The sequence below is a fragment of the Candidozyma pseudohaemuli genome (assembly GCF_003013735.1).
Source record: "Candidozyma pseudohaemuli strain B12108 chromosome Unknown scaffold00002, whole genome shotgun sequence".
NCBI lineage: Eukaryota > Fungi > Ascomycota > Pichiomycetes > Serinales > Metschnikowiaceae > Candidozyma > Candidozyma pseudohaemuli.
The window spans coordinates 630,603-655,503 of record NW_020194436.1 but is presented as its reverse complement, the minus strand read 5'-3'; the positions used below and the strand labels follow the sequence as shown (position 1 = coordinate 655,503).

The 24,901-nt window shown below is 45.8% G+C and overlaps 12 protein-coding genes across 12 annotated transcripts; 7 read left to right on the top strand and 5 right to left on the bottom strand.

Annotated features, from left to right (window-relative positions):
* Nucleotides 1–24: 24 nt before the first annotated feature.
* Nucleotides 25–1,419, bottom strand: C7M61_001658 (peroxisome biogenesis protein; the record flags this gene model as incomplete). Its single annotated transcript, XM_024857059.1, has 1 exon — nt 25–1,419. The coding sequence occupies one exon, from the start codon at nt 1,417–1,419 to the stop codon at nt 25–27; it is 1,395 nt and encodes a 464-aa protein (XP_024714939.1).
* A 655-nt stretch (nt 1,420–2,074) lies between these two features.
* On the top strand, nt 2,075–2,938 carry C7M61_001657 (mRNA splicing protein; the record flags this gene model as incomplete). The annotated part of the gene is made up of 1 exon (XM_024857058.1): nt 2,075–2,938. One exon carries the CDS (start codon nt 2,075–2,077, stop codon nt 2,936–2,938), a length of 864 nt encoding a protein of 287 aa, XP_024714938.1.
* A 733-nt stretch (nt 2,939–3,671) lies between these two features.
* C7M61_001656 (transcription factor IIF subunit) lies at nt 3,672–4,865 on the bottom strand (the record flags this gene model as incomplete). The annotated part of the gene is made up of 1 exon (XM_024857057.1): nt 3,672–4,865. The coding sequence occupies one exon, from the start codon at nt 4,863–4,865 to the stop codon at nt 3,672–3,674; it is 1,194 nt and encodes a 397-aa protein (XP_024714937.1).
* Nucleotides 4,866–5,339: 474 nt separating this feature from the next.
* C7M61_001655 (arginyltransferase) lies at nt 5,340–6,554 on the top strand (the record flags this gene model as incomplete). The annotated part of the gene is made up of 1 exon (XM_024857056.1): nt 5,340–6,554. One exon carries the CDS (start codon nt 5,340–5,342, stop codon nt 6,552–6,554), a length of 1,215 nt encoding a protein of 404 aa, XP_024714936.1.
* A 1,025-nt stretch (nt 6,555–7,579) lies between these two features.
* Nucleotides 7,580–10,060, top strand: C7M61_001654 (uncharacterized protein; the record flags this gene model as incomplete). The annotated part of the gene is made up of 1 exon (XM_024857055.1): nt 7,580–10,060. One exon carries the CDS (start codon nt 7,580–7,582, stop codon nt 10,058–10,060), a length of 2,481 nt encoding a protein of 826 aa, XP_024714935.1.
* A 478-nt stretch (nt 10,061–10,538) lies between these two features.
* COX13 (cytochrome c oxidase subunit VIa) lies at nt 10,539–10,949 on the top strand (the record flags this gene model as incomplete). The annotated part of the gene is made up of 1 exon (XM_024857054.1): nt 10,539–10,949. One exon carries the CDS (start codon nt 10,539–10,541, stop codon nt 10,947–10,949), a length of 411 nt encoding a protein of 136 aa, XP_024714934.1.
* A 95-nt stretch (nt 10,950–11,044) lies between these two features.
* On the bottom strand, nt 11,045–12,580 carry CDC55 (protein phosphatase 2A regulatory subunit; the record flags this gene model as incomplete). The annotated part of the gene is made up of 1 exon (XM_024857053.1): nt 11,045–12,580. One exon carries the CDS (start codon nt 12,578–12,580, stop codon nt 11,045–11,047), a length of 1,536 nt encoding a protein of 511 aa, XP_024714933.1.
* Nucleotides 12,581–13,591: 1,011 nt separating this feature from the next.
* On the bottom strand, nt 13,592–13,951 carry RPS26A (40S ribosomal protein eS26; the record flags this gene model as incomplete). The annotated part of the gene is made up of 1 exon (XM_024857052.1): nt 13,592–13,951. One exon carries the CDS (start codon nt 13,949–13,951, stop codon nt 13,592–13,594), a length of 360 nt encoding a protein of 119 aa, XP_024714932.1.
* Nucleotides 13,952–15,213: 1,262 nt separating this feature from the next.
* On the top strand, nt 15,214–15,750 carry COX4 (cytochrome c oxidase subunit IV; the record flags this gene model as incomplete). Its single annotated transcript, XM_024857051.1, has 1 exon — nt 15,214–15,750. One exon carries the CDS (start codon nt 15,214–15,216, stop codon nt 15,748–15,750), a length of 537 nt encoding a protein of 178 aa, XP_024714931.1.
* Nucleotides 15,751–16,895: 1,145 nt separating this feature from the next.
* Nucleotides 16,896–22,394, top strand: SLA1 (cytoskeletal protein-binding protein; the record flags this gene model as incomplete). The annotated part of the gene is made up of 2 exons (XM_024857050.1): nt 16,896–17,964; nt 18,685–22,394. The coding sequence occupies 2 exons, from the start codon at nt 16,896–16,898 to the stop codon at nt 22,392–22,394; spliced, it is 4,779 nt and encodes a 1,592-aa protein (XP_024714930.1).
* Nucleotides 22,395–22,574: 180 nt separating this feature from the next.
* C7M61_001648 (mRNA (N6-adenosine)-methyltransferase) lies at nt 22,575–24,095 on the top strand (the record flags this gene model as incomplete). Its single annotated transcript, XM_024857049.1, has 1 exon — nt 22,575–24,095. The coding sequence occupies one exon, from the start codon at nt 22,575–22,577 to the stop codon at nt 24,093–24,095; it is 1,521 nt and encodes a 506-aa protein (XP_024714929.1).
* A 54-nt stretch (nt 24,096–24,149) lies between these two features.
* C7M61_001647 (uncharacterized protein) lies at nt 24,150–24,734 on the bottom strand (the record flags this gene model as incomplete). The annotated part of the gene is made up of 1 exon (XM_024857048.1): nt 24,150–24,734. One exon carries the CDS (start codon nt 24,732–24,734, stop codon nt 24,150–24,152), a length of 585 nt encoding a protein of 194 aa, XP_024714928.1.
* Between the last annotated feature and the right edge of the window lie 167 nt (nt 24,735–24,901).

Below are 24,901 nucleotides of genomic sequence, written 5' to 3'. Positions count from 1 at the left end.
AATATATCGGCTAGACCCCATCCACTAATCAGTCTTCTTGTCAGGGCCGTCCAGGGAGATAACTGCTTCAACAGTAGCATCAGACAATGGCTCCGAGTCCTCAGCGAAGCGCAAGCTTTTTCTGTTTTTGGAGTTATTCTCGTGAGAAGCATGTTCCTCGGCACCCAGGGCATACGATGCCTGGTTATTAGTCACATCTGCAGAGTCGCTGAAAACCAACTCAGCGGTTCTCACCCAACGACGTCTACGAGTGTATTTCGAGTAAGAATCCTCCGTAGAAGGCTTCTTCCAGACATTATCGAAATAAAGATAACCTTCATCAGCGGTGGGGTTGGCAGTGGTTTTAGACCTTTTGCCCGAAGGTAGAGTGATGGCGCCATCATTGGTGATGTCGAGTCTCCAGGCTTTATCGACCCATCTCCAGTGGGCACCAGCAATAGTCAGGTGTTGGAGATAAGATTGTTGGCCAACCGTGGTAGAAGAGTCGGGGTTGGGCAATTCGAAGGAGTCTACCGAGGAAGATTCGTTCAAGAACTCATCGGTCCAAGGCGCACGCTCATACGAGAGCAAATTGGAAGTCCAGCCAATTCCTAACCAGCGGCGCTGGTTCTCATAAATGACGTACGTGAAGCGAACAGGCTTCGATGGATCCGCAACAGTTGAAGTAGAAGATGCGGATTTCTGTACCTTGGCGAATGCCGCAGCGAATAATGAGCTGTTGCGTGCTTGAGAGAAGTCAAGGCCGGTCAAGTAGAAGCATACGACTCTGGTAATCTTGAGCTTCCATACCAACCGCCTGGTGACGCGCGAGTAGCCCAGATGGTACGATATGAGGAACAAACCAGCATGCAACAAGATGGTTCGAGGCTTTATGAGCAAGGAAGTAGCCACCAAGTACAAAGGCGTTAAAAACACTGTGGTGAATAATAGACGCTTGATATCGTACGGAGTCAACGCCAATGCGGTGATCGGACTCAAGAGGATGTCTGCTTTGATACAAGTGGTGGTCAATGCTTGCACCACATCGTCCAAAGTTGGCCTGAGGTTTGTCTCTTCAACGATACGGTTGTTGAGTACCGCATACATGATCACAGCACCCACTAAGATCAAGTGGCCCAGCCACGTTATGAGGGTTTCGAAGTAAAGTACCGCAAAGCCGTAGAGACACATCAACACAACATTGATCCAGTAGTCATCGTTAGTCCAAGTAGCCACCGCTAACAACTTATTGACTATCAATAAATATGGGTATGCCTTAATCAACGCCTTCGCTACCGTGGGTGGTGTCGATGAAAGGAGGGGCGAGGACTGGGGTTTCACCGAGCTGGCTGTTGTAGCAAACAGGGCTCGTATTTCCAGTTCCCCCTGCTTCTGTGACGCATTGGAATTCTCCAGCCGGGGAGCATCCGAATTCGCCATTTGGTGGTAGTGTGCACTGAGAAGGTCGAGAGTTTTATGTGTGATTTTGGGGTGTCCTTTTTTCCCCTCGAGCGTAATGTGATTTTAAGTCCTGTGCAATGCCAAACAATAATTCTACATAAGACTAAAAAAATAAAAAGGAGCAAAGAAAAGCTAGGCCAATGTTCAACCTTGAACAAAGACCTGAGGCTCGATTTAAAAATTTGCTTGGTGCTGAGGAATATGTGCGTTTCGGATCTACCGAGATAGCAACCACGCCGATTGATACTTCACATTGGCTACGCAGTTGGCTAAGTTTTCCACGCTTCTCTATTCGATTTCACCCGTAGAAAAATGCGATATATTTCGAATCAACAAGAGGAATAGACGCCAGAAGCGAGAGAAAATCTAAGCGTACCTGTGGTTGGCGTGTTTTGTCTAATGGTTCCAAGCACAAGTTTTCTTTCATTAGATTACATTAAGCGAGGAAAATCGTTTCGGAAGGAATATCGGTTAAATTTTCGACCTTCTGGTATTTTTATACCTGTTTACTGCTTGAGCCGGGAGACAACCGGAAGACGGGCCGGGGTGCTGTCAAATTCAAGATCTGTGGTGTACAGATCTTCTAAAGCATCTAGTCGATTTCCCCAGATTCCTCAGACATCGCAACAGTGTTATGGGATTAGCGGATGAGATTGCGAAGAAACGAAAAGCAGCAAAGGAAAAAGCTAACACTAAGAAACAAAAGCCAGATTCTCTCAATACTGATGATGTCGCAGATGCTCCAAATGAAGTCCTGAAAGGAACGGTCTCAGCTGAGCAGGAATTCCTACGGAGTGTAGCAGACGACAAGCTCGAGAAATCCCTCAAAATTTTTGAGGGAGAGGACTCCTCATTAAGCAAAGAAGACCAACTTCGAAAACTAGATCTTCTAGTGAAGACTGAACAGCGAAATGACGCATATAAGGCTTATCTTGATGAAGAGAGTTCTGCATCTCCAGTCATAACATTGGAGAACATCGGTGATATCGACACAAACAAGAGACAATTGGAATTACAAGTGAGGCTTGCATTGAAAGACATCATCTCTTTGTGGGAGGCAATGCCACAAGAGCCCCCCGAACCATACACGGTTGGCATGCTTCGAGAGGTCAAGAGGGATATCGTCAAGCTACTATACAAACTTCGAGCCGGGAAACTAGAGAATAGCATCCTTCTATCTCTAGCCACGGTTATCTACTACATCCAACAAAAGAACTTTGTCAAGGCCAATGAGAGTTACATGAAGTTGAGTATAGGTAATGTTGCATATCCCATAGGTATAAGAGATGTTGGGATACATGCGAGACATGCTCTTCTGAAGATCACCGGTGAAGACAAGTCTACTATCGCAAATGTCATGAAAAGTGAATCTTTCAGGAAATGGATTCTTGCAGTGAAGCGCTTGATCTCGTACAGCGAAACGAGAATGAATTCGACAAAAGTTTCGAAGGAACCCGAGAGCCAGGTAACGAGAAACAGCTTCTCTAAACCACAGTAATAAATATTGAAAGGCCAATTTGCAACCATGTTGAACAGGTCACGTGTCTTCACTCAGGGCATAGCCCTCGATTTTGGGCTACTACGGAGGTACAGGTGTACACACGATGCGAAAATTTCCTACTTCGAAAATCGTTTTACATTTTCACTTCCTCAACCTTTGCATAATCAACCATGGCTGTATGTTTCGATAATTGAAAATGCTGAATGAACAGTCCAAAGCTTTCAACGGCAAGACCGTTTTGCTGACATTTTGAGGCTCAACTATGCCCAGCGACGAGTTCTTCAGTGATAAAGTTCGCATCCCATCATTGTACTAACATTTCCAGAAAGAGATCAAGGACATCAAGGAGTTCGTTGAATTGGCTAGAAGAGCTGACATCAAGTCTGCTGTCGTCAAGGTCAACAAGAAGACCAAGTCTAACGGTAAGGCTTTCAAGCAGACCAAGTTCAAGGTCAGAGGTAAGAGATACCAGTACACCTTGGTTGTTGACGACATCTCCAAGGCCAAGAAGTTGCAGCAGTCTTTGCCTCCTACCTTGAAGATCCAGTCTTTGTAAGTTACGCTCCTAATAAACGACTAAGTGAAACATAGAAAAGAGACATACGGTTAACTTGATGAAGTGTAGATTAGGGCAGTCTAGCCCCAAAAGTGTAAGGGACCCCCATACGCCGATAACCTTAAAGACTTTCTGTAATCTATCCGATTCTTTTACCAATATACAAATATAACCTTAAATGACGTCCTCCATGTCGTCATCATCGTCCTCATCTTTCTTATCATCATCATTACCAAGCTTTGCAGCTCTCTCAGCATCCCTCAATCTTCTATATTCTGGCTTCAAGTGATACTTCGAGGTATATGGCCCCTTTTTAATTAGATTTGCAATCGATTCCAAGGATTCTTTGAGGTATGTTTCTGGCTGCTTGGTCCTCTCCTTGAGACCTTTGATAGACCAATATTCATACTCTTCGAAGAGACGGAAAAGTAAATCCAACAAATCCTTCTTGGGCATTCTGATTGCACGGCCTTCGTTCTTCGATTTCTGAGGATTAGACTTCAAGAACATTGATGTCGATTTACCTGTGAGCGAAGGACCAGCCAGGGACTGTACCACACCAGGAATCTCATTGAGAAACGTAACCTTTGGCCTTTCTTTTGTCAACGGCATGTTTTGGCGTTTCATCAACATTTGTGCATATTTTGAGTCTGACTTAGATGGAACAATTTGGCAGTCATGGACAATCTTGCCAACAAGATTGGTTTTCTTAGGTATGGTTTTGACAAAAGGTACGGATTGCAGCTGGGCCTCTCCGTCTGGTCCATTCTTTTCCACTCTATAATATTTTGCCGGCCTCAAACTTTCATCCGGGTCGAGGTCTTTAAGCTGTGGTTGATCAGGCATATCGCCCATCTCCGTGACTTCCTGTCTGAATCTTTTTAGGTTCTCTTCACTGAAGACATATGAATTGTGAACTTGCGTGTTGAGGATAGATAAGTCGTACTCGCGAGGAATATCTTGGTTGTGTTCCAGGTCGTTGAGCACGAGCTTCACCTCAAGCTTCTTTTTCTGGTCACTTCCGCCAGTAGGTGTACCGCCAGAGCTTTCTCCACCGTTGTTGTTTTGTCTGATTTTGACATGCCCCAATTGCTGACCATGCAACGACTCCCTTTTGGTCCACTTCTCCGCCAAATATCTAGGTAGCTTAACAAGCCACACCTTCTGACCTCCATGGGTCAAGTTCATATCTAGAGACTCATTCTCTTCGAGGTAGTCCTCTGGATCCGAAAGAAGTGTGTGGTCAGGCTCCTCTGAACCTTCGGTTTTGATATTCATACCGCCATTCTTTTGGGCCGTGTTAGCCTTGTTCAATGAACTCGATTGCTCATCCTTGACGATTTTCTTGATAGGGCTTTTTGTGCTCATACTAGGGTCCATAAAAGTTTGATGAGGATAAACAAGGCCAAAGGACAAGAACGACTTTGAGGTCAATGAGGAGTTGATACCAATTGATCGTGGTGCACGGGTGTTTCATATATACGCCACCGTTCTTCATTAATTAGAAGATTTGAGCCTGTTTCCTATTAAGATTAGGCATTGATTTGTAATTGTGGCAAATTGCATGAGTCATTGTCTTGTTCAATGCTCGTTTCACCATAAAAAGGCCTGTAGCTTTCTACCCCAGACTACGCTCGCCTTTTAGTCACAACTAGTATGTCTTCATCTTCCTTGGATCCAAGCAATGCATTTATAGTCTCAAGGCTACTATACCTCGATGATACATCTTGCGGATATTGCCATGGAAAAAAGGAAAAAAGTGGTGGCCTCCAATCATCCCCAGAGATCGCTGATATACCAGAGGAACCTACCCATATCACAATTGGTTGTCAAGTTCAACAAATGACTTGTCAGCAGTACGACGACTTCATAAATAGAGGATTCAGAAGATCAGGAAACTTCTTGTATACTGGAGATATGCTTCGAGGCTGTTGTCGATCTTACACAATCAGGACAGACATGGATCATTTGAAGATCATGAAGGAACACCGCCAGGTTGTCAATCGCTTCAAAAGGGCAATTGGGGACAAAACGACAACAAAGGGTCCGTTTGACTTGTCGACACTCATAACGGCAGAACAGTCATCAAGTCGATTCCATACTCGATTTGAACCATCTGGCTTTTCTGCAGAGAAGTTTGAGCTTTACAAGAAGTATCAAGTTAAGGTCCATAATGATGACCCCTCTGAAGTTACCGAAAGGCAATTCAAAAACTTCTTGTGTGCAACGCCATTCCCTGATTCGGAAGTGCAAGGTACAAAGGCTGTGTGGAGCAGTCTAAATAACTGGGTAAGCGAATGGAAAGGTGACGTCAAGAAGACAAAGAAACGCATTGGGCCTACACATGAGTGCTACTACCTTGATAACAAGCTCATTGCCATTTCTGTGCTCGATTTTCTTCCTAGTGGATTATCATCGATATATTTCATATGGGACCCAGACTATGCACATTTGTCCCTAGGCACTCTTTCTGGTTTGAGAGAGATTCAAATGTGTCGCGAGTTGGATCTAGGTTATTACTACTTGGGATACTATATCGATGACTGCCCCAAAATGAAATATAAGGGTAAATTTGGGGGACAACTCTTGGACTTGGTGAATAATGCGTGGGTGGATCTCAAGGACGTGAGGCCGTTGATAGAAAACGATCTCTTCTTTACTTTGGGCGAGAAGGGCGAATTGCCTAAAGAACCGACTGTATCTCACAAGGAAAAAGGCATCGTTTGGCTGGGGCCTATTACCAATATCAGTGACGCTCTATACGGTAACAGGAATACGTACGAAAGTGCTGGAAACATACTGAAACAGCTTATTAAAAAATACAAGCTCGATGGCTTCGAGTTACCAGATGTTTTACCGGGAGCTTTGCCCTTGTGGGCTTTACAGGAAATTTTAGAGTTGGAAGCAGGATTCGAGGCGTCGATTCTTATGATGGCAACAGGCACATGGGGGTCATTCCTGCTCGATGAAATGATGCCTGTGATGAGAACCTACGTCCTCGATTTTGTGAGACTTTTTGGCCTTGAGAGACTCAAAGAAACTATTATCATTATGTGAGACAGTCTCTGGAGAGAGATATATATGGGAGGATTGGTGCGAAGACACAGAGGTGAAAGACAGGCGAGACAAAATGATACAAACTGGATCTTCACTAAAATTTTCCACCTTAAAGTAGAGCTATTTTAGAACAAAATTTATTTCTACCGAAATAGTAACCTCTAAGTGTGGAAGCATATACGTGCATATCGCAGCTGCACCCTAAGCGATGAGTTACCCGGAAAAGACATCGCGATTCGCACTATATAAACAGCAGATGGCCCGCTCCCTTGATGGTTTTTTTTTTTTTTCTCTGTCGACGTACTTCATAGGATCATTTCTATAGGTCACGTCCCACAATGACTCTTCTAAAGAGCCACTGAATCCAACTTGGTTGATGAGTAAGATACCCTCGCGCCCTCAAAGTGAGAACACATTTAGCTTGTCCACGATCCCTTGCGGTCTGGTCATCTACAATTTGTTTGCCTTTCACCAGCCACTTACGACCCAGTCATGAGTGCTGAAAGGAGCGATGATCTTGACCCTTTGCCACACGCTTTCTCGGAAGACGTGGCTTTGGGTGGGTGCGAGTGGCTGTCTGACAAGTTAAGCGCTTCAATTTTTGAAGCAGTGATACTTGAAACCTGTTGGTATGTCGACCACCGTAGCTTTGTGCGCTTCTCTGTTATTGTGATCGTTTGTCTCGAGCCATAGTCATATCGTCGGCTCGTTACACTCGAGCAAGCAATAGTGAAGAATCTGATCGATAGGCAAAGCCCGTCAGTTCGTTCAAGAAGCGAGAGGCGTAGATCAGACAGCCTGGTTTATCAAATCTGAGGTACCCCTGATTTCGGCTCTTTGCTTTATTGTTTTCGACGGTTGCGCGGTCTACAATCACGGCTTGACGTCTCCTTCATGCCGGTCTTTTCGGTAGAGCATACAGATAGTTCCGTCCCTGACAAAATCTGTCTTTTCACACAGCCTCGATCAACATCATTATTTATACATGGAACTCCACCTCTAGCAACAAAAACTCATAGATTTTCATGATCCGCAGACGCCGCTGCCAATATCTTGCCTTGGCAGTAATTGCTCTACACCTTATCGTTATTTCGCTTATAGGTACACAGAGTCCTGAGAAACTCCTACCGTTGAAGAACCTTACAAACACCCTTCGAGATTATGCTGTACTTCTTCGAGAAAGAAATTCATTTGCCTTCGACGCTTGGACTGATAAGATCTTTAGCAGCTACTTGGAGGATCTGAGTCCCGAGAGCAAGGATATCAAGATCGCAGCACTTTCTGTGAATAGCTCGGCTTACGGAGCAGATAAAACAGCTGTAACTATACCAGCCTTCTTAAAAGATGACTCAGAAAATCCCATACTCCTACCTTTCGAGCCTCGCTTCACCTTGGGCATGATCCTCAATGAGTATAATGAACAACTCAAAAATGACATGGGTGCAAGCCCAGGAACATTTGAATACACCCTCCCAGTATTCCACTGGTCAGACTGGACTGATTTGTCTGCCCTATATCCGCATTTCATGTCAGCTGGAGAAAATAGACAGTCTTGTAAGATGTTTGGGAAAACGCCTAGAAAGACGAGGAAAAACCCTAACCCACAGGCAACTGCCCCAGACTGGTGCATAGACGATTCCCAAATTGCATATCTTTATCATGAGAATGTTGTTGCCGATGAAAGAAAGCAAGCGTGCTTCAAGGAAATTTTGCAATCTCCACTTCGAACAGGTTTTCATGTTGATCAGTATGGAGGCCGGACTCCACATGCTCTGAAAAAGGTCGAGGCTGCCCTGTACTTGAATGACTTCATGGATAAGCCGTTATCAATCGTTCTTTTATTACCTCACCCTTCGGGCCGTCTGAGATCGATAAGGCTCAACGTCAACCAAGAAGTGGGTAGTAGAGTCCGTCTTCTGCATTCCGACTTGGCAAAGTCTGTGGCAGGTAGGGCTGATGAAGTTGACATCAGGGAAGAGCTTCGTCGCCTTGCATCATATTATAAAGATGAGAGTAGTGATACTTATCACCCTACAATCGAACTTCAGCATGAGGATTTTGTGGAGGACCTGAGACTCAGACTCAAGGAGTTACTTGCAAAAGAAACGCTTACACCACACGAGCGCAACTATGCTCTCAGTTTAAACCTTTCAATCAGCGGCGTGGAGCCAACAAAATATTTATACGAGGCCCAACTTCACAGGTCAACACCTAATTGGGCATGGGGAAGTCATTACGACTGGAGGTTTTATAAAAGCATCATAAACTTTCTGGACCTTCAAGCACCTGCTTTGCATAGTCTCACTCAAGCCTGGCTTCGATTCATTAATGCTCAACATTTGCAAAGCTGGGTCGCACACGGTACATTACTTTCATGGTACTGGAACGGTATCAACTTTCCATGGGACGCAGATGTTGATGTTCAGATGCCAATAACCGATCTTCATGTTTTGGCTCGTAATTTTAATCAATCGATTATTGTTGACTTTGGTACAGACATCGATGGTGAAGTCAAAACAGGAAGGTACTTCCTAGACATTGGTACTTGGATTTCTCTGAGGGAATTTGGCAATGGCCTTAACAATATCGATGGAAGGTTCATTGACATGGACACTGGTCTTTACATTGATATCACTGGTCTTGCCATTTCTAACATGGTTGCCCCTAAGGAATACGATAGAAAGTTACCGCGAGGCCTCAGAAGGTCCAACAGAGACCGCTCTATGGATGAATTGGAGGTGGCAAGAAACAACTACCTCCAGATCTACAATTGCAGAAATAAGCACTTTGCCTCATTGAAGGACTTGTCGCCAATGAAATTAACCTACGTTGAGGGCGTCCCAGCATACGTTCCCAACAACTACATGGTTATGTTACAGCGCGAGTACAACGAAGGAGGTTTGATGGAACAGAAGTTCAAACGCTATGTGTACTTGCCACGGTTGAGGATCTGGCATCCTTTTGACAAAGTGTCCCAATTTGTCGTTGGCAAGGGAAAAGACTTCCAACCAATGCTAGAGCTTGGCCCAGACAAGTCGAAAGCTCTGAGTAAGATTGACAAAATGGCCGTCTATACAATGTCAGACGAAGACTATCTTGAGCTAATGGTGAGAGAGAAACTGCTCTTGGTGGAGTATTTGACCACGAGGGAAGTAACTGCACTTCATGAGAACGAGATGAAAAAGTTGCTCAAAAACAAGCCCACGGAAGACATTCTACTCGAAAACGAGAAGTTGATTCACCAGTTCCCATCGTTCAGAAGAGACTACATTAAGTATGCACGGGCCAAGGAGGACTTTTCGTTTGATGAAAAGGTAGCAGAGCTAACAAATGAGATGATGTCTTTTCGACAGGGCCTGGAGCCTGGGATGAAGCAAGATACGAGAGAAACGGACGTTGAGAGGTCTGAGCAGGTCAATTCAAATAAAGATGGACCAGATCCTGTTGTTATGTTTCAGCCCGAAGGAGCCGCCCTTGAGAGGCCACGAAACGAAGAAGGACCCTAACTTTGGAAAATTGGAGATACTATAGATTGAATATAAGTAGTTGCATAATGCGAGCGTATCATTTCGCAGCCAAATAGTTATCATACTGCTGCAATGCAACCACCTCAGGAACTCGAGTTTTAAGCTGAAATGAATGTCTATGATGAAATTAAAGGCAATGAAAGCTATAAAGTGAATGCCATAGCCTTATTTTTATTGCGACACCGATATTAGATCTCGACAATTGAGGTCCACAGCGTGTAAGAACCCTATATTCCGCACATCTTGAATGTCTGATGTACATTCGCAAGGGAGCCAAAGTTGCTCAATTCATCTTTTTTTCAATTGCATCTAATTCCTTTCTAAGTTCCCCCAGCTAAAGTGGTGGGCTGATTTGGAGTCCTGCACGTGACCGTGAGCTGCGTTTCCCACCAATCACACCGTGCGCGAACATACTAAAATTCTCATAGCTCAGTTACCAACAGCTACACCTACAGCAATGTTTAGAAATTTGACGAACCGTACCTTTACTAGATTCAACTCCCACGGCCACGGCCACGGTCACGTGTCCAAGTTCATCAAGGACAATGCCTTCAAGGTCGACAAGACCGCTGGTGAGGCTTTCAAGAAGGAATACGCTGAGAAGGTCCACCACTCTGAGAGTGTCACCAAGTTGTGGACCAAGATTACCTACTACGTGGCTATCCCAGCCATTATTTTGACTGCCATTCCTGTCGGTCGTATTGAGTTGAAGCACGGTGAGCACAGAGACCACTTGAGACACATGTCCGACGAAGAGTGGCCTACTCAATACGAATACCAGAACTTGAGAACCAAGAAGTTCTTCTGGGGTGACGGCGACAAGACCTTGTTCTGGAACTCGGACGTCAACAGACACATCGAGGAGTAAGTCCCTCTGCATGCATGTTATTCGTTTCTACTCTAGCTACCCGAATGTACAAAATAGTCATCATGTTCATGTCGTAACTTTCTCTCTTCGCCAGTTTACAACGTCGAGAAGATGTAAAGATTATTTGTGGCAGCAATGGCAACCAGGTTTTCTTGCGGATGCCACGACAAATGTAAAATGCTCTTCTTGAAATCAATGTAGTCGTTGTCCACACTGCCACTGCCCACTCCGCTCATCATCCTCCGACGCGTGGTTCCATCCTGACCAGATTTCTTTGATTTAAAAGCAGACTTGTCCGCCTGCAAGATGATTTCTTCCTGCTCGTCCTCACCAGGCTTAGGCGATTGTGGGAACCCTTGACCAGGAGGAGCAAAAAGCTTAGCATCTTCTTCAGAGTCATCGTCATCGTCATCGTCATCATCGTCATTGTTTTGAGCTCCATTCTTACCCTCGTCATCACTTTCTCTCTGACCCTTTTTAAGCGAGAACAGCGACATGTCCAAACCCTTTCCTGCATTGCCCGAAGCATTGGCATTAACAGCATTAGGATATATCATGAAGTTATTGTTATAGGAGCCTGTCATGACTGAGCGGTTGTCGCCGCCAAACTGTACCTCGAATTTATCAAAGATTGCGTCGTTCTCGTACGTGTCGCACAAACGATCCCTCAAATGCTCGTGGACATTGATTGTGGCCACAGGCTTTCTCTCCATGGCCAAGTCCCAGAGCTTGACGGTCATGTAGTCTCTACTGACGATGTAACGACCGTCGTGAGAGAACTTCACATCCAGGATGGAGGAGGTGATCTCAGTGAAAAAATTATGCGACGCCGGGTCCAAATATTCCTCAAAGATCTTTGCGTGTGTATCACACAATGAATTGGATCTCATGTCCAGCAACTTGATCGTGCCTTTGGACAGCGAGTACATGAATAGGTTACAATGCTGCGGGTGGAACTCGGCTGAGGTGATCACCTCCGTAAGCTCCTCCATGTTAGTGGGCTTGATGTCAACGATATTAAAAGACTGATCTGAGATGTCCAAGTTCCACAAGTTGATGCGCAAGTCGTCCAGCGATAGGTATGTCTCCTGGTCAGAGTTGACCGAAATGGAGTTGATGTGGTAAGCGTGGGCATTGGAGTAAATTTTTTTCGGCTGTGCCAGAATCAACTTGTCGTGGAAGGTCGTTTTCGGTAAACGCAAGTCTCCAACGTTGGTTTTGCCAGACGGTAAGTGGTCCAAACCGTTCAAGTTATTCTCGCTGACGAGACGCACCTGTCTCTCCATGATCTTCCACAACTTAATGGTTTTGTCATTGGTCGATAAGAGGTACAACAGGTTGTTCAGAGAGCGCAACCATTGGATCTTGTTGATCTTCTCCTCAACCTCCAACGACTTGAGGTAATCAAACTCCGCATCGTGACTTTGGAATTCGGTAAAAAATTTATACTCGCAGCTATTCTTCTTGCTGCCATTCCTCTCAAACAACACCACACGGCCACCCTTATCACCGGTGGCCAAGAACGTGCCCGTGCTGTCGAACTCTACTGTGGAGATAATGTCGGCCTCGGTGATGTTCTCGATATCGCCCTTATCGCCGAAGCATTGGGAAAACTTCCAATTATGGTCCATTTTGTCTTTCGTCTTGCTGCTCTTATCGGCACTGGATCCTGTGTTTCCTTCTATGATTGTATGGGGATTGCGCCAGATCGGTCAGGTCTGAGGGGGGAATTCTCAATTTGGCCGATTGGCTGAATGCTGGTCCTATCAGTCGTGTTACGCCCAAAATGATACAATGAATTGGGCCGCTTTCCAGGGCTTGCGGATACAATTGGCGTTGGTGTGGGGGGTGTAAGGAAAAAAGGGTGGTGTTCGCAAACGAAACTGATGCCGCTATATTAGCAGCGAGACAGCGAAGACAGGACAAAAAAAATTGCAACGCTACGCTGTGGAGGTGGACAAACACCTGTACACCGCCTTATACCAGGCAATCTTTCCCCCCTTGGGTGATTCCACCAATTCTTACGAGATTTATTCTTGGATGATTTCCTGGTAGAATTGGGAGGATGGGGAATTACGAGGGTTCCAAAAATACTACTTGATAAGGTGTGCTGGCTGAAAGTCGTATATCACTTCTCAGTCTACCATGGCAGGGCATTTAAGTAGCTACAGAGTCAACCGAGTTTTTGCTATTTTAATCTGTTAAGATGATTTACAAGCGCAATTAGGTAAAGGTTTTCAATGGCTTTTTTTTTTTTCGCTTTGTTGGACAGGTGTTGTCTAGACCGTTGACCAGGATAGCGCCTCGTGCTGATTGGCGATGAGAAAAGTACTTCTTTGGTGCTGGAAGAAATTCATTCCATGGTGCTGATTATCAAAAATGTGATGGCGAACGATGACGTACTTTCGAAAAGCGACGATTCCATTTGCATTGTGTACTATAGTAACACTTCAGATACCTGTCAAAGCCCTATGCCGATCTCTTCGCTACAAACGGGTTTCCAACGTCCTTCGTCGTGAAAACCGTCGCCTCTAGTCATTCACTTTTTCGTCATCAGTGAAGGCTATTTGTTCTCTTCCACTCCTTCGTCTACAACTGGGTTCGATAGATATTTTATGTATGATTACTGCTATTCATGATGTTTAGGCGGCCTTCTTGGCAGCGTCGGCAGGAGAGACCTTTCTGTCGGCGGAGAATCTCTTTCTCTGAGGAGGAGTTCTGATTCTTCTGTCGGATCTAGATCTGACTCTGACGATTCTGGCGTGAATGGCACAAGAGACACAGTAGTGCAACTTGTTGTACAACTTTGGCAAGGCGTACTCCTGGTAGACGGAGGCCTCAGACAAGTCTCTCACGGCAGCAGCCTCGACCATGTTTCTGATGGTGACTCTCTTGATGGCCTTGTCCTTTGGCACACATCTAGCGCAGTTCAAACATCTGACTGGCTTGACGTGACCTCTGCCCTTCTTGTTTCTACCGTTGGAAGCTCTCTTCTTTGGCATCTTTCTGTTAGTAAAATTGTTGAGATTTTGGATGGGGAGGAAACGATGGCTTTATATCATTTTCGGTGTTCGGTGTTCGGTCTTCAGGATGCATATGTGGCCCACATATCGCTTGCATGGTCATTCATTTATTGTCCGTTTGTGATATCCATTCTTAATTCCTTGTTCTATGGTCGATCGAAACATACCTTGTGTTTGGTAAGGAAGATAGGAATAATAGAATTGGAAAATTTTTAGAGACTGTGAGCGAGCAACGGAGTGCAGGCCTGGTTCCAGGGGGTACGGGGTTTTGAAGCGCGAAGGACCAATATGTATCACGTGCGTAGGGCTCCAGCCCTCGTGACTATGCTGTACCGCAGAGATATAACTTTAGAGTGGGGAATATGCTTCTTTCAGACGAACAAGTCCTGCTGTTGCAATGGAGCTTGGTATCATTGCAAGAAAGGTATGGCAAAAGTCGGTTTTGCATGTGTTCGACCTCTGTAGCACCTCAGGTAAGAGAAATTTATTGTTTGAAAAAGACCTGTTGAAATGAAATTGAATTCTTAAAATGTCATCTCATATGCTTTTCAGTTCAAAGCTGATGCTTTGTTTCAAACTTTGGTAGTTAGGCTGACCTCATGGGGTATCCTGATTGGTACCAGGGTGCGATATGCAGCCGTTTCAGTCTCTCATACTGGTCAACCATCTACGCATTCTCTAACATCAAAATTTCACTTATATTGAATTTGGTCACTACAGCGTTAAAGTTATGCATTTAAACTTCGAAATGTGCTTTTGAAAATTATTTTCGTATCGGGCTTATCTCGATCATCTTTCGCAGCCAATCGGAGACGCTAGGGATAGAATGCTCCCGGACACTTTAATGTAAAACTGTTTATGTCATGTTCCCAAGACCCTCTCCAAAATTAGAAATACATATTTTGTAGAAACAGAGAGCCAACCATTTCGAAGTAATTGAATCATTCGACTCTTACACGTGCTCCTATCGCACGTGACCAAGAGCCAATGAAGCGTCTTCCTTTCTATGCCTCGCCAGTTAGCTGATTTTTTCGAAAACATCACCACCTCACTTGGGTTTAAACGCTAGAGAAACCCTTCTCCTTACTACTATATCCACAGCAAAATGTATGTTTCACTACACCACATCGCCAAATTTGCCTAAATTTTGCCGAATTCCAACGCCATTCCAGCTGGCCGTTATCTTATCTGAGACAATGAGCAAAATACTTCACTCAATTGATACGAGAGCAAATACACCCATGAACACCTTACTAACTCACAGGCTTTCCCGCACGTTTGTCCGCTCACTTGCCCAGCCTACTAGAATGGCTACCCAGCCAATCAGAATGGCCAGAGGCATCTCTACATCTAGAATACTCCTCCAGACCAAGGTCCAGGAAAGCAAGATCCAGGAAAAGCACATCACTGCTGAGACCATCCACGATGTTACCGGTCCAGACTCCTCTTTGATTGGTCCAGGTGCCCAGCCAGGTACCATCCCAACCGACATGGACCAGGCCACTGGTTTGGAGAGATACGAAATCTTGGGTAAGCGTGAAGGTATCGATGTCTTCGACATGGAGAAGCCTATCAAGGAAGGTAGCGGTACTTTGGCCGACCCATTCTTGGTTCCAACTTACATTGGCTACCGTTACGTTGGCTGCAGAGGTAAGGGTGGTGAGGACCACAAGGCTTACTGGATGAAGGTTGAAGAGGGCGAGCCTGCCAGATGCTGGCACTGTGGTACGGTTTACGCTGCCAAGTACTTGGGTGAACCCGGCCACTCGCACCACTAAACCTTGATACAGACTGCTAGACAGACGACATGGCATATATATTCAGGCACTGCCATCGGTAATTAGGCATATCCGGCCCTCATTCGCCGGCATAAACGAAAAAGACGATACCTTGTGTAGATCCTGCTTGTTGCATATATAGCAATTTAGAGCGATATACAGAAGATCAAGATACTTATCATCTAGACACGGTCAGCATGTACAGAAATGAATCAGTCCGTGAAAAGGTGATTTTTATGAAAGGTGGATGAGGTTCAGAGTTCAATGTAGTAGCTGCAATTCTAGTAAGTATCGCTTAGGCAAGGATTCGTGGAAAGTATGTCCAGCCTCTTCTATCATCGAAGCATTCTTGGGTATGAAATCTCTGTGCTAGTGTGTTCAGCTCAAAATCGTAATATATTCGTCTTTAGATAAGACATTTCAGATAACTATTTTGCCCAACATCGATTGAACTATAACTTGGATTCATGACTTGGATGTCAAATTTCAGATTGACACTCCTGATGAACCATGAAGCATTGCAACAATCTTCAATACTCGCCGAAACTCTTATTGCTGCTTAATTAGACAGACATAGTCAACGACAATTACGAATTACAAAGTTTTGACGTCTGTCAAAAGCTTTGCTGCAAAATGTCTAAATGTCTACCTCCACAGTATCTCAGATGAAATCACGCCTTGCTCGCATGTACTTTCCTCTAAGTAATTAGACTTAATCGCTTTGCGTCCACGAGATCTCTCTACCTCTTGACATCATAGTAGTTTCTAAGCCCGAAATGTATTCCGAAGTTTATTCTGGAGCTTTCCGAGTAGCCAAAAGAAACCGGAATTTTTCACTGTCGATCCTCTCCACTTCGACTTCTAGAGCACCATGGTGGTCTTGGGGTGCGGCAATTTGACCTACTATGCGGCTCTCATATTGACATTTTCAACGTCAACGACAAAATCACAACTAAAACTTAACAATCACAGATTCCTCGTTTTTCAAATCGTATTCGCCGGTGTCTTTGGATGTAAATCCTGAGCTACCAGGTGCATGGCATCTAAAAGGTTAGATGGTGGGGGAGTGCCGCATCGCTCTGTACTGCTTGTTATAAGTAGGTGGATTCCGTGCTACATGAAAAGTTTCACCACAGTTTACCACAATGACAAAACCAAAGGTTTTATTCATCGGCGACTTGAACAAAGACTTGCCTGAATACGCCCAGTTTATCAAGAAGGTTGAGCCGGTTTTCTACGAGTTGCCTGACTCCAAAGAGCAGGTGATCCAGGATTTCAGAACCAAGTTCAATGATATCCAGGCGATATACGGCGCCTGGTTGGGTTTTGTGCTCCTTGGAGGATTCACTGGAGAGATTCTCGAGGCAGCTCCAAAGTCCTTGCGTGTTGTTTCCATCTGCTCTGTGGGCTTCGAGCCTTACAATGGCGCCAGAATGGCTGAGAAGGGCATCATCTTGACCAACGTTCCTTCCGACGGTGCTTCCAAGCCTGTGGCTGAACTCGTCTTGTACAACGCCTTGTGTGCCTTTAGAAACTTTCCTGCTTTCACCACTACCTTCACTGCAGACATCAACCACACCGTGCAGATGAGAAAGCTTCTTGATTCCAACAAATTCGACTCTGAAAAGGGGAGATGCCACCTTGATGCCGTCCACGGCTACTCCTTTGGCCACTACGCAGGCGGAAGACCATGCTTGAGTCCTAATGGCCACAACGTCGTCATTGTGGGTTTTGGAAACATTGGTCAGACAATTGCAAGCTACTTGCTGAACGTGGGAATGAACATTCACTACGTCAAACGTTCTCCATTGTCCAAGGAGCAGGAAGCCAGCTTGGGTTTCCCTGTTCACTACCACAAGACTCTCGTGGACGCCAGAGAGGCCGCCGACCTTGTGGTCATTGCCTGTCCTGGAACTCCTGAAACATACCACATGGTAAACTCTGAGGTCATTGACGCTATGACCAAGCCTTTCAGAATCATCAACATTGGTAGAGGTCCTGTAATTGATGAGCAGGCTTTAGTCGACGGCCTCAAACTGGGCAAGGTCTTGTTCGCTGGACTTGACGTCTTTGAGGGCGAGCCACAGGTGCACCCCGACCTTTACAACCGTCAAGATGTTGTCTTGACGCCTCACATCGGTGCCTCTACCAAGGAAAACTACGACTACACTGCTGTGATGGCCATGAAGAACATTGAAAACGTGTTGCTTGAAGGTGGGGAGGGCATCAGCAAGGTGAATTAGTTTCAAGATGTTGACGTTTTGTAACTATGAACGATCCAGTGGCTGATGTAACAGATAAGTAATGGCTGCAAACGGCGCAGCATTTAAATAGAGAGCCACACCGACAATAATACAATTTCACAAATTGCAAGGTGAGTTTTTCTTGTCCAGTAAATCTTTCAAAACAATTTGGACAGAATGCTGGTGAAAGTAATAATATTGTGGTATCGCGTGCTTTCGGACCGAGAAAGGTGCTGGTAACCGCTCTATCTAACTCGCAGTGCATGTTAGGTGGCCTCTCCTATTCCACCCAAGCAATTGCACAAGCACAACACAATCTATGTAGTAAAGCTATTTGATGTTCAAGTTGAATCACAAAGATGAAGAATGTTACGATATTTCCATAAATCATCGCCATTTCACTTTATCCTCCGTAGTACCCACAGCGAACCGAACACGAATTGTGCCACAAACCCGACCACACATTGTAACTATCATTTCCAAAATTCGAATTTCTAAAAACCCATCCACAATTCTCTTCCCTCGACAATTGAAAATTCACTAATTCCCATCCAATCTGGCACGGCACCAACCGGCGCAACTTTGTGTGCGCAACTCAACCATTTCTCAACCTCAACGTTGATCGTTACACCCGACCCCAGAGATCAAGGTTAGAGCAAAATGGCCTCGCTCTACATCGGCGTATACAAAGCCTTGTATGACTACCCAGCGCAGGCCGAGGAAGAGCTCACTATCCAGCAAGATGATTTGCTATATTTGCTTGAAAAACTGGACATAGATGATTGGTGGAAAGCCAAGAAGAGAGTGCTCCCTGTGGGCGACGAGGAGGTGGAAGAACCCGTTGGTCTTGTTCCGGCCAATTACATAGAGGTTGCCCCTGTGGTGAAACAGTGCCGGGGTCTCTACGACTATGATAAGCAGACCGAGGAAGAACTCAGTTTCAAGGAGGGGGACATTTTCAACATCTACGATTTGAATGATCCCGACTGGCTTCTTGTTGGAGATGCTTCAAACAGCAACTTTGGCTTTATTCCTGCCAACTACATTGAGCAGACGGGTAATGCTCTGGCCCAACCCCAAGCTCAGGCCGTTTCTGCCCCTGCTGCTGATCCAACTCCAGCCAGGCAACAACTCCCAATTTCGGCATTTGCTCCACCTCCCGTGCATAAGGATAGAACACCAGTTCTGCTGGCTGAGCCAGAGGAGGTGAAACAGCCAGAGAGACCAGTGGAACAGATACAACCCGTCGATAGAGCCCCAGCTAGAGGCAGAGAACCAGAGGAAGACGATGAAGACGACGATGAGTTTGAAGATGCCCTTCCCCCACCAATGCCTACACGTCCTAGTGGAGGAGCTAGTGAACCTAGAAGAGAACGTCCACCCCTGGAGCCCACGACCCCTTCTCGCAGAGAGTATGCGGTCGACCTGCCTCAATCACCACCTAAAGAGCATAACTTTGACGGTGAGTACTTCCGCTGGTACATTGACGAAGTTGACGGCAGAAAGAAGCGTCCAGTTGTGGTGTCTGTGGGTAATGGTTTGATCATTCTCAAGCCCAACACGCAGAACCCCAAGAAATTGCGTCTTCGTTCGGCGCTGAGTCTTGACAACAATTGGAGAATTAGAGATCTAGAGCTGTTTTCTCATGAAAAGAAGCACGTCTTCTTGAAATTTCAGAACCCAGATGCCGAGATCGAATTGCACGCAGGCAGTAAGGATGTTGCCGAGGCAATCATGGCTGTTTTGGGTGACTTGAAGGGTGCTGAGAACCAAAAGGGATTGCGTGAAGTTGCCAGAGCGGCACTGACAAGAACTTCCTCATCCAACAAGAAGGTCGGTGTGCTCATGTATGATTTCGAATCGCAGGGCAGCGACGAGTTGGCGTGTAGAGAGGGCGATGAGGTGCACATTTTGGATGACACCAAGTCAAGAGAATGGTGGATGTGTGAACGTGTTTCAAATGGCAAAAGGGGTGTTGTTCCCTCGAGCTATATCGAGATTCTAGGCACCACAAACTTGGACAAATTGACTGATGGCCCCTCCAGACGCAAGTCCCAAAAGTCCTCCAGCAAGGGCCGCGTTGTGGACAAGAAACTGAGATATCATAGCCGTGACGAGAGAGATAAGATCAGAGAGAGCGATAGAGCACGCAGGGATAAGAGATCAAGTTCCGGAGGCGATGATAAAGATATGCCAAACTACCATCGCGTTAGAACCTGGATTGACAGCACTGGCTCGTTTAAGGTCGAAGCTGAGTTCTTGGGATGCATGGAAGGCAAAGTTCATTTGCATAAAACAAATGGTGTGAAAATCGCTGTGGCTGCCACCAAGTTATCTATTGAGGATTTGGAATACGTCGAGAAAATCACCGGCACCTCGCTTCAGCACTACAAGGACGAGGTCGCTAAGCACATGGCAAAGAGAAGCAAGGATAGAGGAACTCACTCTTCCGGGGTCTCTCCTGCAAAGACCTCCTCTGTCGCTGCAATCAATGATATTGCTCCTCCTCAGCCATCAAGACCTAAAGCAACTACTGGTACCTCGCTGGGCGAGCCAGATTACGACTGGTTCGACTTCTTCCTCACTTGTGGGGTTGATATTGGTAACTGTCAGCGCTATTCAATCAACTTTGCGCGTGAGCAGATGGACGAATCCATTCTTGAGGATATTACCCCATCTTTGTTACGTTCTCTTGGTTTGAGAGAGGGTGATATCCTTAGGGTTATGAAGCACTTGGACAATAAGTATGGAAGACAGAAGACAGGTGATGCTCCAGCCTCATCCGGTGGTCTTTTCACGGAAGCCACTGGTGCTTTGAAGAATAACAGCTCAACTGAGATTTCAAAGGTTGACGCTAGCGCTCTTCCAGCTCCATCGCCTCAAAAAGAGAAGGAGGATCCTATCAGCAATAAAGCTGGCAACAAGTTCGAAGACGACGCCTGGGCCGTCAAGCCAGCTGCTCGCTCGAACGAGGACTTCACTCAGACTCAGACTCCATCGAAGCCTCAATATACTGGTTCTTTACAGGATCTTGTCGACATCAAGCCATTGGAGGCCAACAAACCTCCTCAGACTCCTTCCAAGGATACTCCACTGAGTTTACCATCTGCTCCTGCTTTGACTCCGTCCAAGACCGCTGCTCTGTCGGCTCAGCCAGCCCAACAGAACCAGACTGCTCAAAACCAACCTACTGGCTTGGTCCCTCTACAAAAGACTGGTGGACAGGCCCCTCTTGTCCTTGTACGTACCGGTGGACCTTTTGTTCCAATGCAAACCGGTGGCTACATGACCGCTCAGCCAACGGGATTCATGCCAATTACTGCCCAGCCAACTGGCTTCATGCCTATTCAGCCCACCGGTTTAGGCCAACAACAAACATCTGGTATGCTTCCTCTTCAAACCGGTCAAATGCAGCAGCTTCGCCCAGCTCCACCACCACCAACTTCTTTTGGCCAGATGCCATTGCAGCCCACAAGCTCATTTGTCCCCTTGCAACCCGGTAATGTGACGATGCCTCAAACCACCTTCGGACAGCAGCCGACTGGCCAGGGCCAACAGCCGCAGACGTCTTTCGGCCAACAGCCACAAACGACCTTTGGACAGCAGCCAACTGGAGGCTACGGTCAACAACCACCAACAACATTCAGCCAGCAGCCTACTGGAGGATACAATCAGCAACCGCCCACTACATTTGGCCAACAGCTAACTGGCGGCTTTGGCCAACAGCAAACCAACTTTGGTCAGCCTCAAACCTCATTCGGTCAACAGCCACAGCCCTCGTTTGGTCAGCAGCCTCAGACGTCATTTAGCCAGCAGCCAACAGGAGGCCAATTAGGCAGTCAAACTACCGGTGGATTAAACAAGTTCGTACCTCAATCTTCGTTTGGCAGACAAATCACTGGCGGTTTGATGCCCCAAACTTCCTTTGGCAATCAAGCCACAGGTGGTATGCCCAACACCTCGTTTGGAGGTCAGGCGACTGGAGGCTTCCCCCAAACTTCCTTCAGCAACCAGCCCACGGGTGGGTTCCCTCAGACTTCATTCGGCCAGCCTTCTGGAATGCCACAAACACTGTTCGGCGCTCCTCAGCAGCAACAACAGCAGCAACAACCATTTGGTCAATTTGGCCAACCTCAACAGCCAGGTATGGACCAGATGACCAACATGTTCCAAAACACATCTATTGGGGGTAACTTCCCACAACAACCACAACAGCAGCAACAGCCTCCGACAACGTTCGGTCAGAACTTTGGCCAGAATCAATTCGAAGGTTTTGGCGATCAACCATTGCAGTCGCAGCCTACGGGTCTCGGTTTCGGTAATGCTCCATTGCAGTCACAGCAGACCGGCAGAAGAGCCAACTTGCAGGCCGCCACTGCTGATAATCCTTTTGGCTTTTGAGTCTAGAAATGTATAAATAAAAGTTTGAAATGAGTTTGAGGATCCCCCCGTAGCTGATAAATTAGCGCTTTCCTCGAGAGCTTAAGCGAGGAGGTGCGTCCTGTTTCACCTGCGTAAGCGGCTGCAAAAAAGTGCCCCCCAAATTATAAAAGTCGGCCAATTCCCTGATTTTCTCTCACTATGTTCACCTATTACATTTTTGCAGAATTCTTCCTAATTTATGGCGATGGACTCATCCAACGTCCATGGATGGGTAATCTTGACAACATCTTCATTGTCTTCAACTCGTTCTGCCTGAGGAAGAAAGAGATGTTGGCTTGTTCAAGAGAAGAATTTCAAATCCAAATTGAGAAATTCAATTGCCTTGTCAACAACGCTTTGGAATTCAGAAAGACCCATAAGCATCCGGGTCTTGAGCTCGTTTTTATCAATAAGTTGAAACTTGAGTTCTTCAAAAGACTAGTTGACGGGGAGGAGACACCAGCCTTTGTTCCTTCGACTCCAGAAAGATCAAACTCAATCAACGAAAGGTTAGCAAAGCTTTTTGGTCCAAGGGAGGTTCAGAAAAGTCATCTGCTCATTGATGGTGATTCCTCAGAGATTTGGAAGTTAGTAGGGAAACCTACAGCTTGCCAGAACCTTGCTATCGAACGCGCTAAGCAGATAACGGTTAGAAGGGCATTTTATGAAGCTTGCGATGACGCTGAACATAGTCAAACCCTTGCCAAGTTGTGCTTCAACACTCGTAGCTTTGGCCTGAGTGTGCTGGATTTGCCTTCCAACGCCAAACTTCGCAAGATCATCAATACAAATCGAACCCAATTATCAAAGGCTCTTTACAATTGTCAGAGACAGAAAGTTCATTATTTGCCTTTGATAACGAGCTCTACGGATATGACTCTTGGCAATTGTTCTTACTTGGATACATGTCATAAGCTCAAAAGCTGTCGCTACCTTCATTACTATACCTTGCAACCTCAACAACAGGAGAATGACACATTGCCTAGCGAACTTGCAGAGCTTGCAATTGACTACACAATTGGAGAGCCTGGCGTTGTTCTTCCCGAATTGCCTCCTCAGTGGATTAGATGTGATGTACGTCTGCTCCCATTCCCAATTTTGGGCAAATTCGCTGCAATCATCTCGGACCCCGCTTGGGATATCCACATGTCTCTTCCTTATGGAACATGCAAAGATGCTGAGCTCTTATCATTGCCCATGCATGAGCTCCAAGATGAGGGAATCCTCTTTTTGTGGGTCACTGGCAGATCTATCGAGATAGGTCGTAAGGCCCTCGCTCAATGGGGATACACCATTTCCGATGAAATGATCTGGGTCAAGCTCAACCAACTTAGAAGAACCATTGTGACAGGCAGAACGGGCCATTGGTTGAACCATTCGAAAGAAAACCTTATTGTTGGGATAAAAGGCAATCCGCAGTGGCTAAACAGAAAGATTGACCTTGACTACATCGTGAGTGGCACCAGAGAAACCTCTAGAAAGCCAGATGAGCTTTACGACATAGTCGAGCGCCTTGTTGGTAAACATGCTCGGAAACTCGAGATCTTCGGCCGCGATCATAACATCAGATCGGGATGGTTTAGTACGTGTATTGTGTCATATTCATATATCATCATACTAACATACAGCAATTGGGAACCAGGTAACAGGTACCTCAATCCACGAGAAAGAAGTCTCTGAAAAATATGAAGAGTACTTGCGTACTGCCAAATCAGAGAATGTGCTGTGAGCAACTCAGGTTGCCTTCTTCTTCTCCTTTTCTTTTTTGTTCATCTCCATAACCAACTTACCAGCTTTGTTATCCATATTCTTCTTGATATCCAACTTGTAGCCTAAGGCAAAAGCAACCTCGAATACAACAAAGAAAGGGGCAAGTACTAGAGCTTGAAGCAAGTTGTCCATCAAGGCAGGGGCTCTCTTCTCATGCACAGCATGTCCATAAAACTGGGCCAACCAGCAGACGATGTGAATGCCCAAAGCGATTTGAGTGAATTGTGACTGGCTGATTATTGACTCGGGACCCAAGCTGAGATAGAAAGACCTAATGAAGTAGGCAAAGGTTACCAAAACTCCGAAGCTAGGAATACCGAGCTGCCAGTCCAAGATAGCATAGTATAGTCCATAAGTCCATGCCACTATCGATCCGGTGGAGATATATGGATGGTCCTTGCCGAGGATTGTCGTTCTTGTGGCCAAGGCAATCGCAGACAATAGAATCAATGGAATGCAGCCCAAATGGATGGCAACGTTTTTGTGGTTGAAATGGTATTTCCGATAGAACACAAGCTGGCTTTCAAGATCTAAAGGTCCCCCTGGCATCTTTGGTATTGTTGTTTGAATAGAGGGATACGGGATTCTTAAGTACTTTAGCGAGTGGGGTAATGCACAATGTCTAAGTGGAGGATATCTCCGGATGTGTGATGGCTTTACGCGAAAGCTCCGTAAGCATATACCATTTGAATTCATTTTTTATTTTCAAATCTATA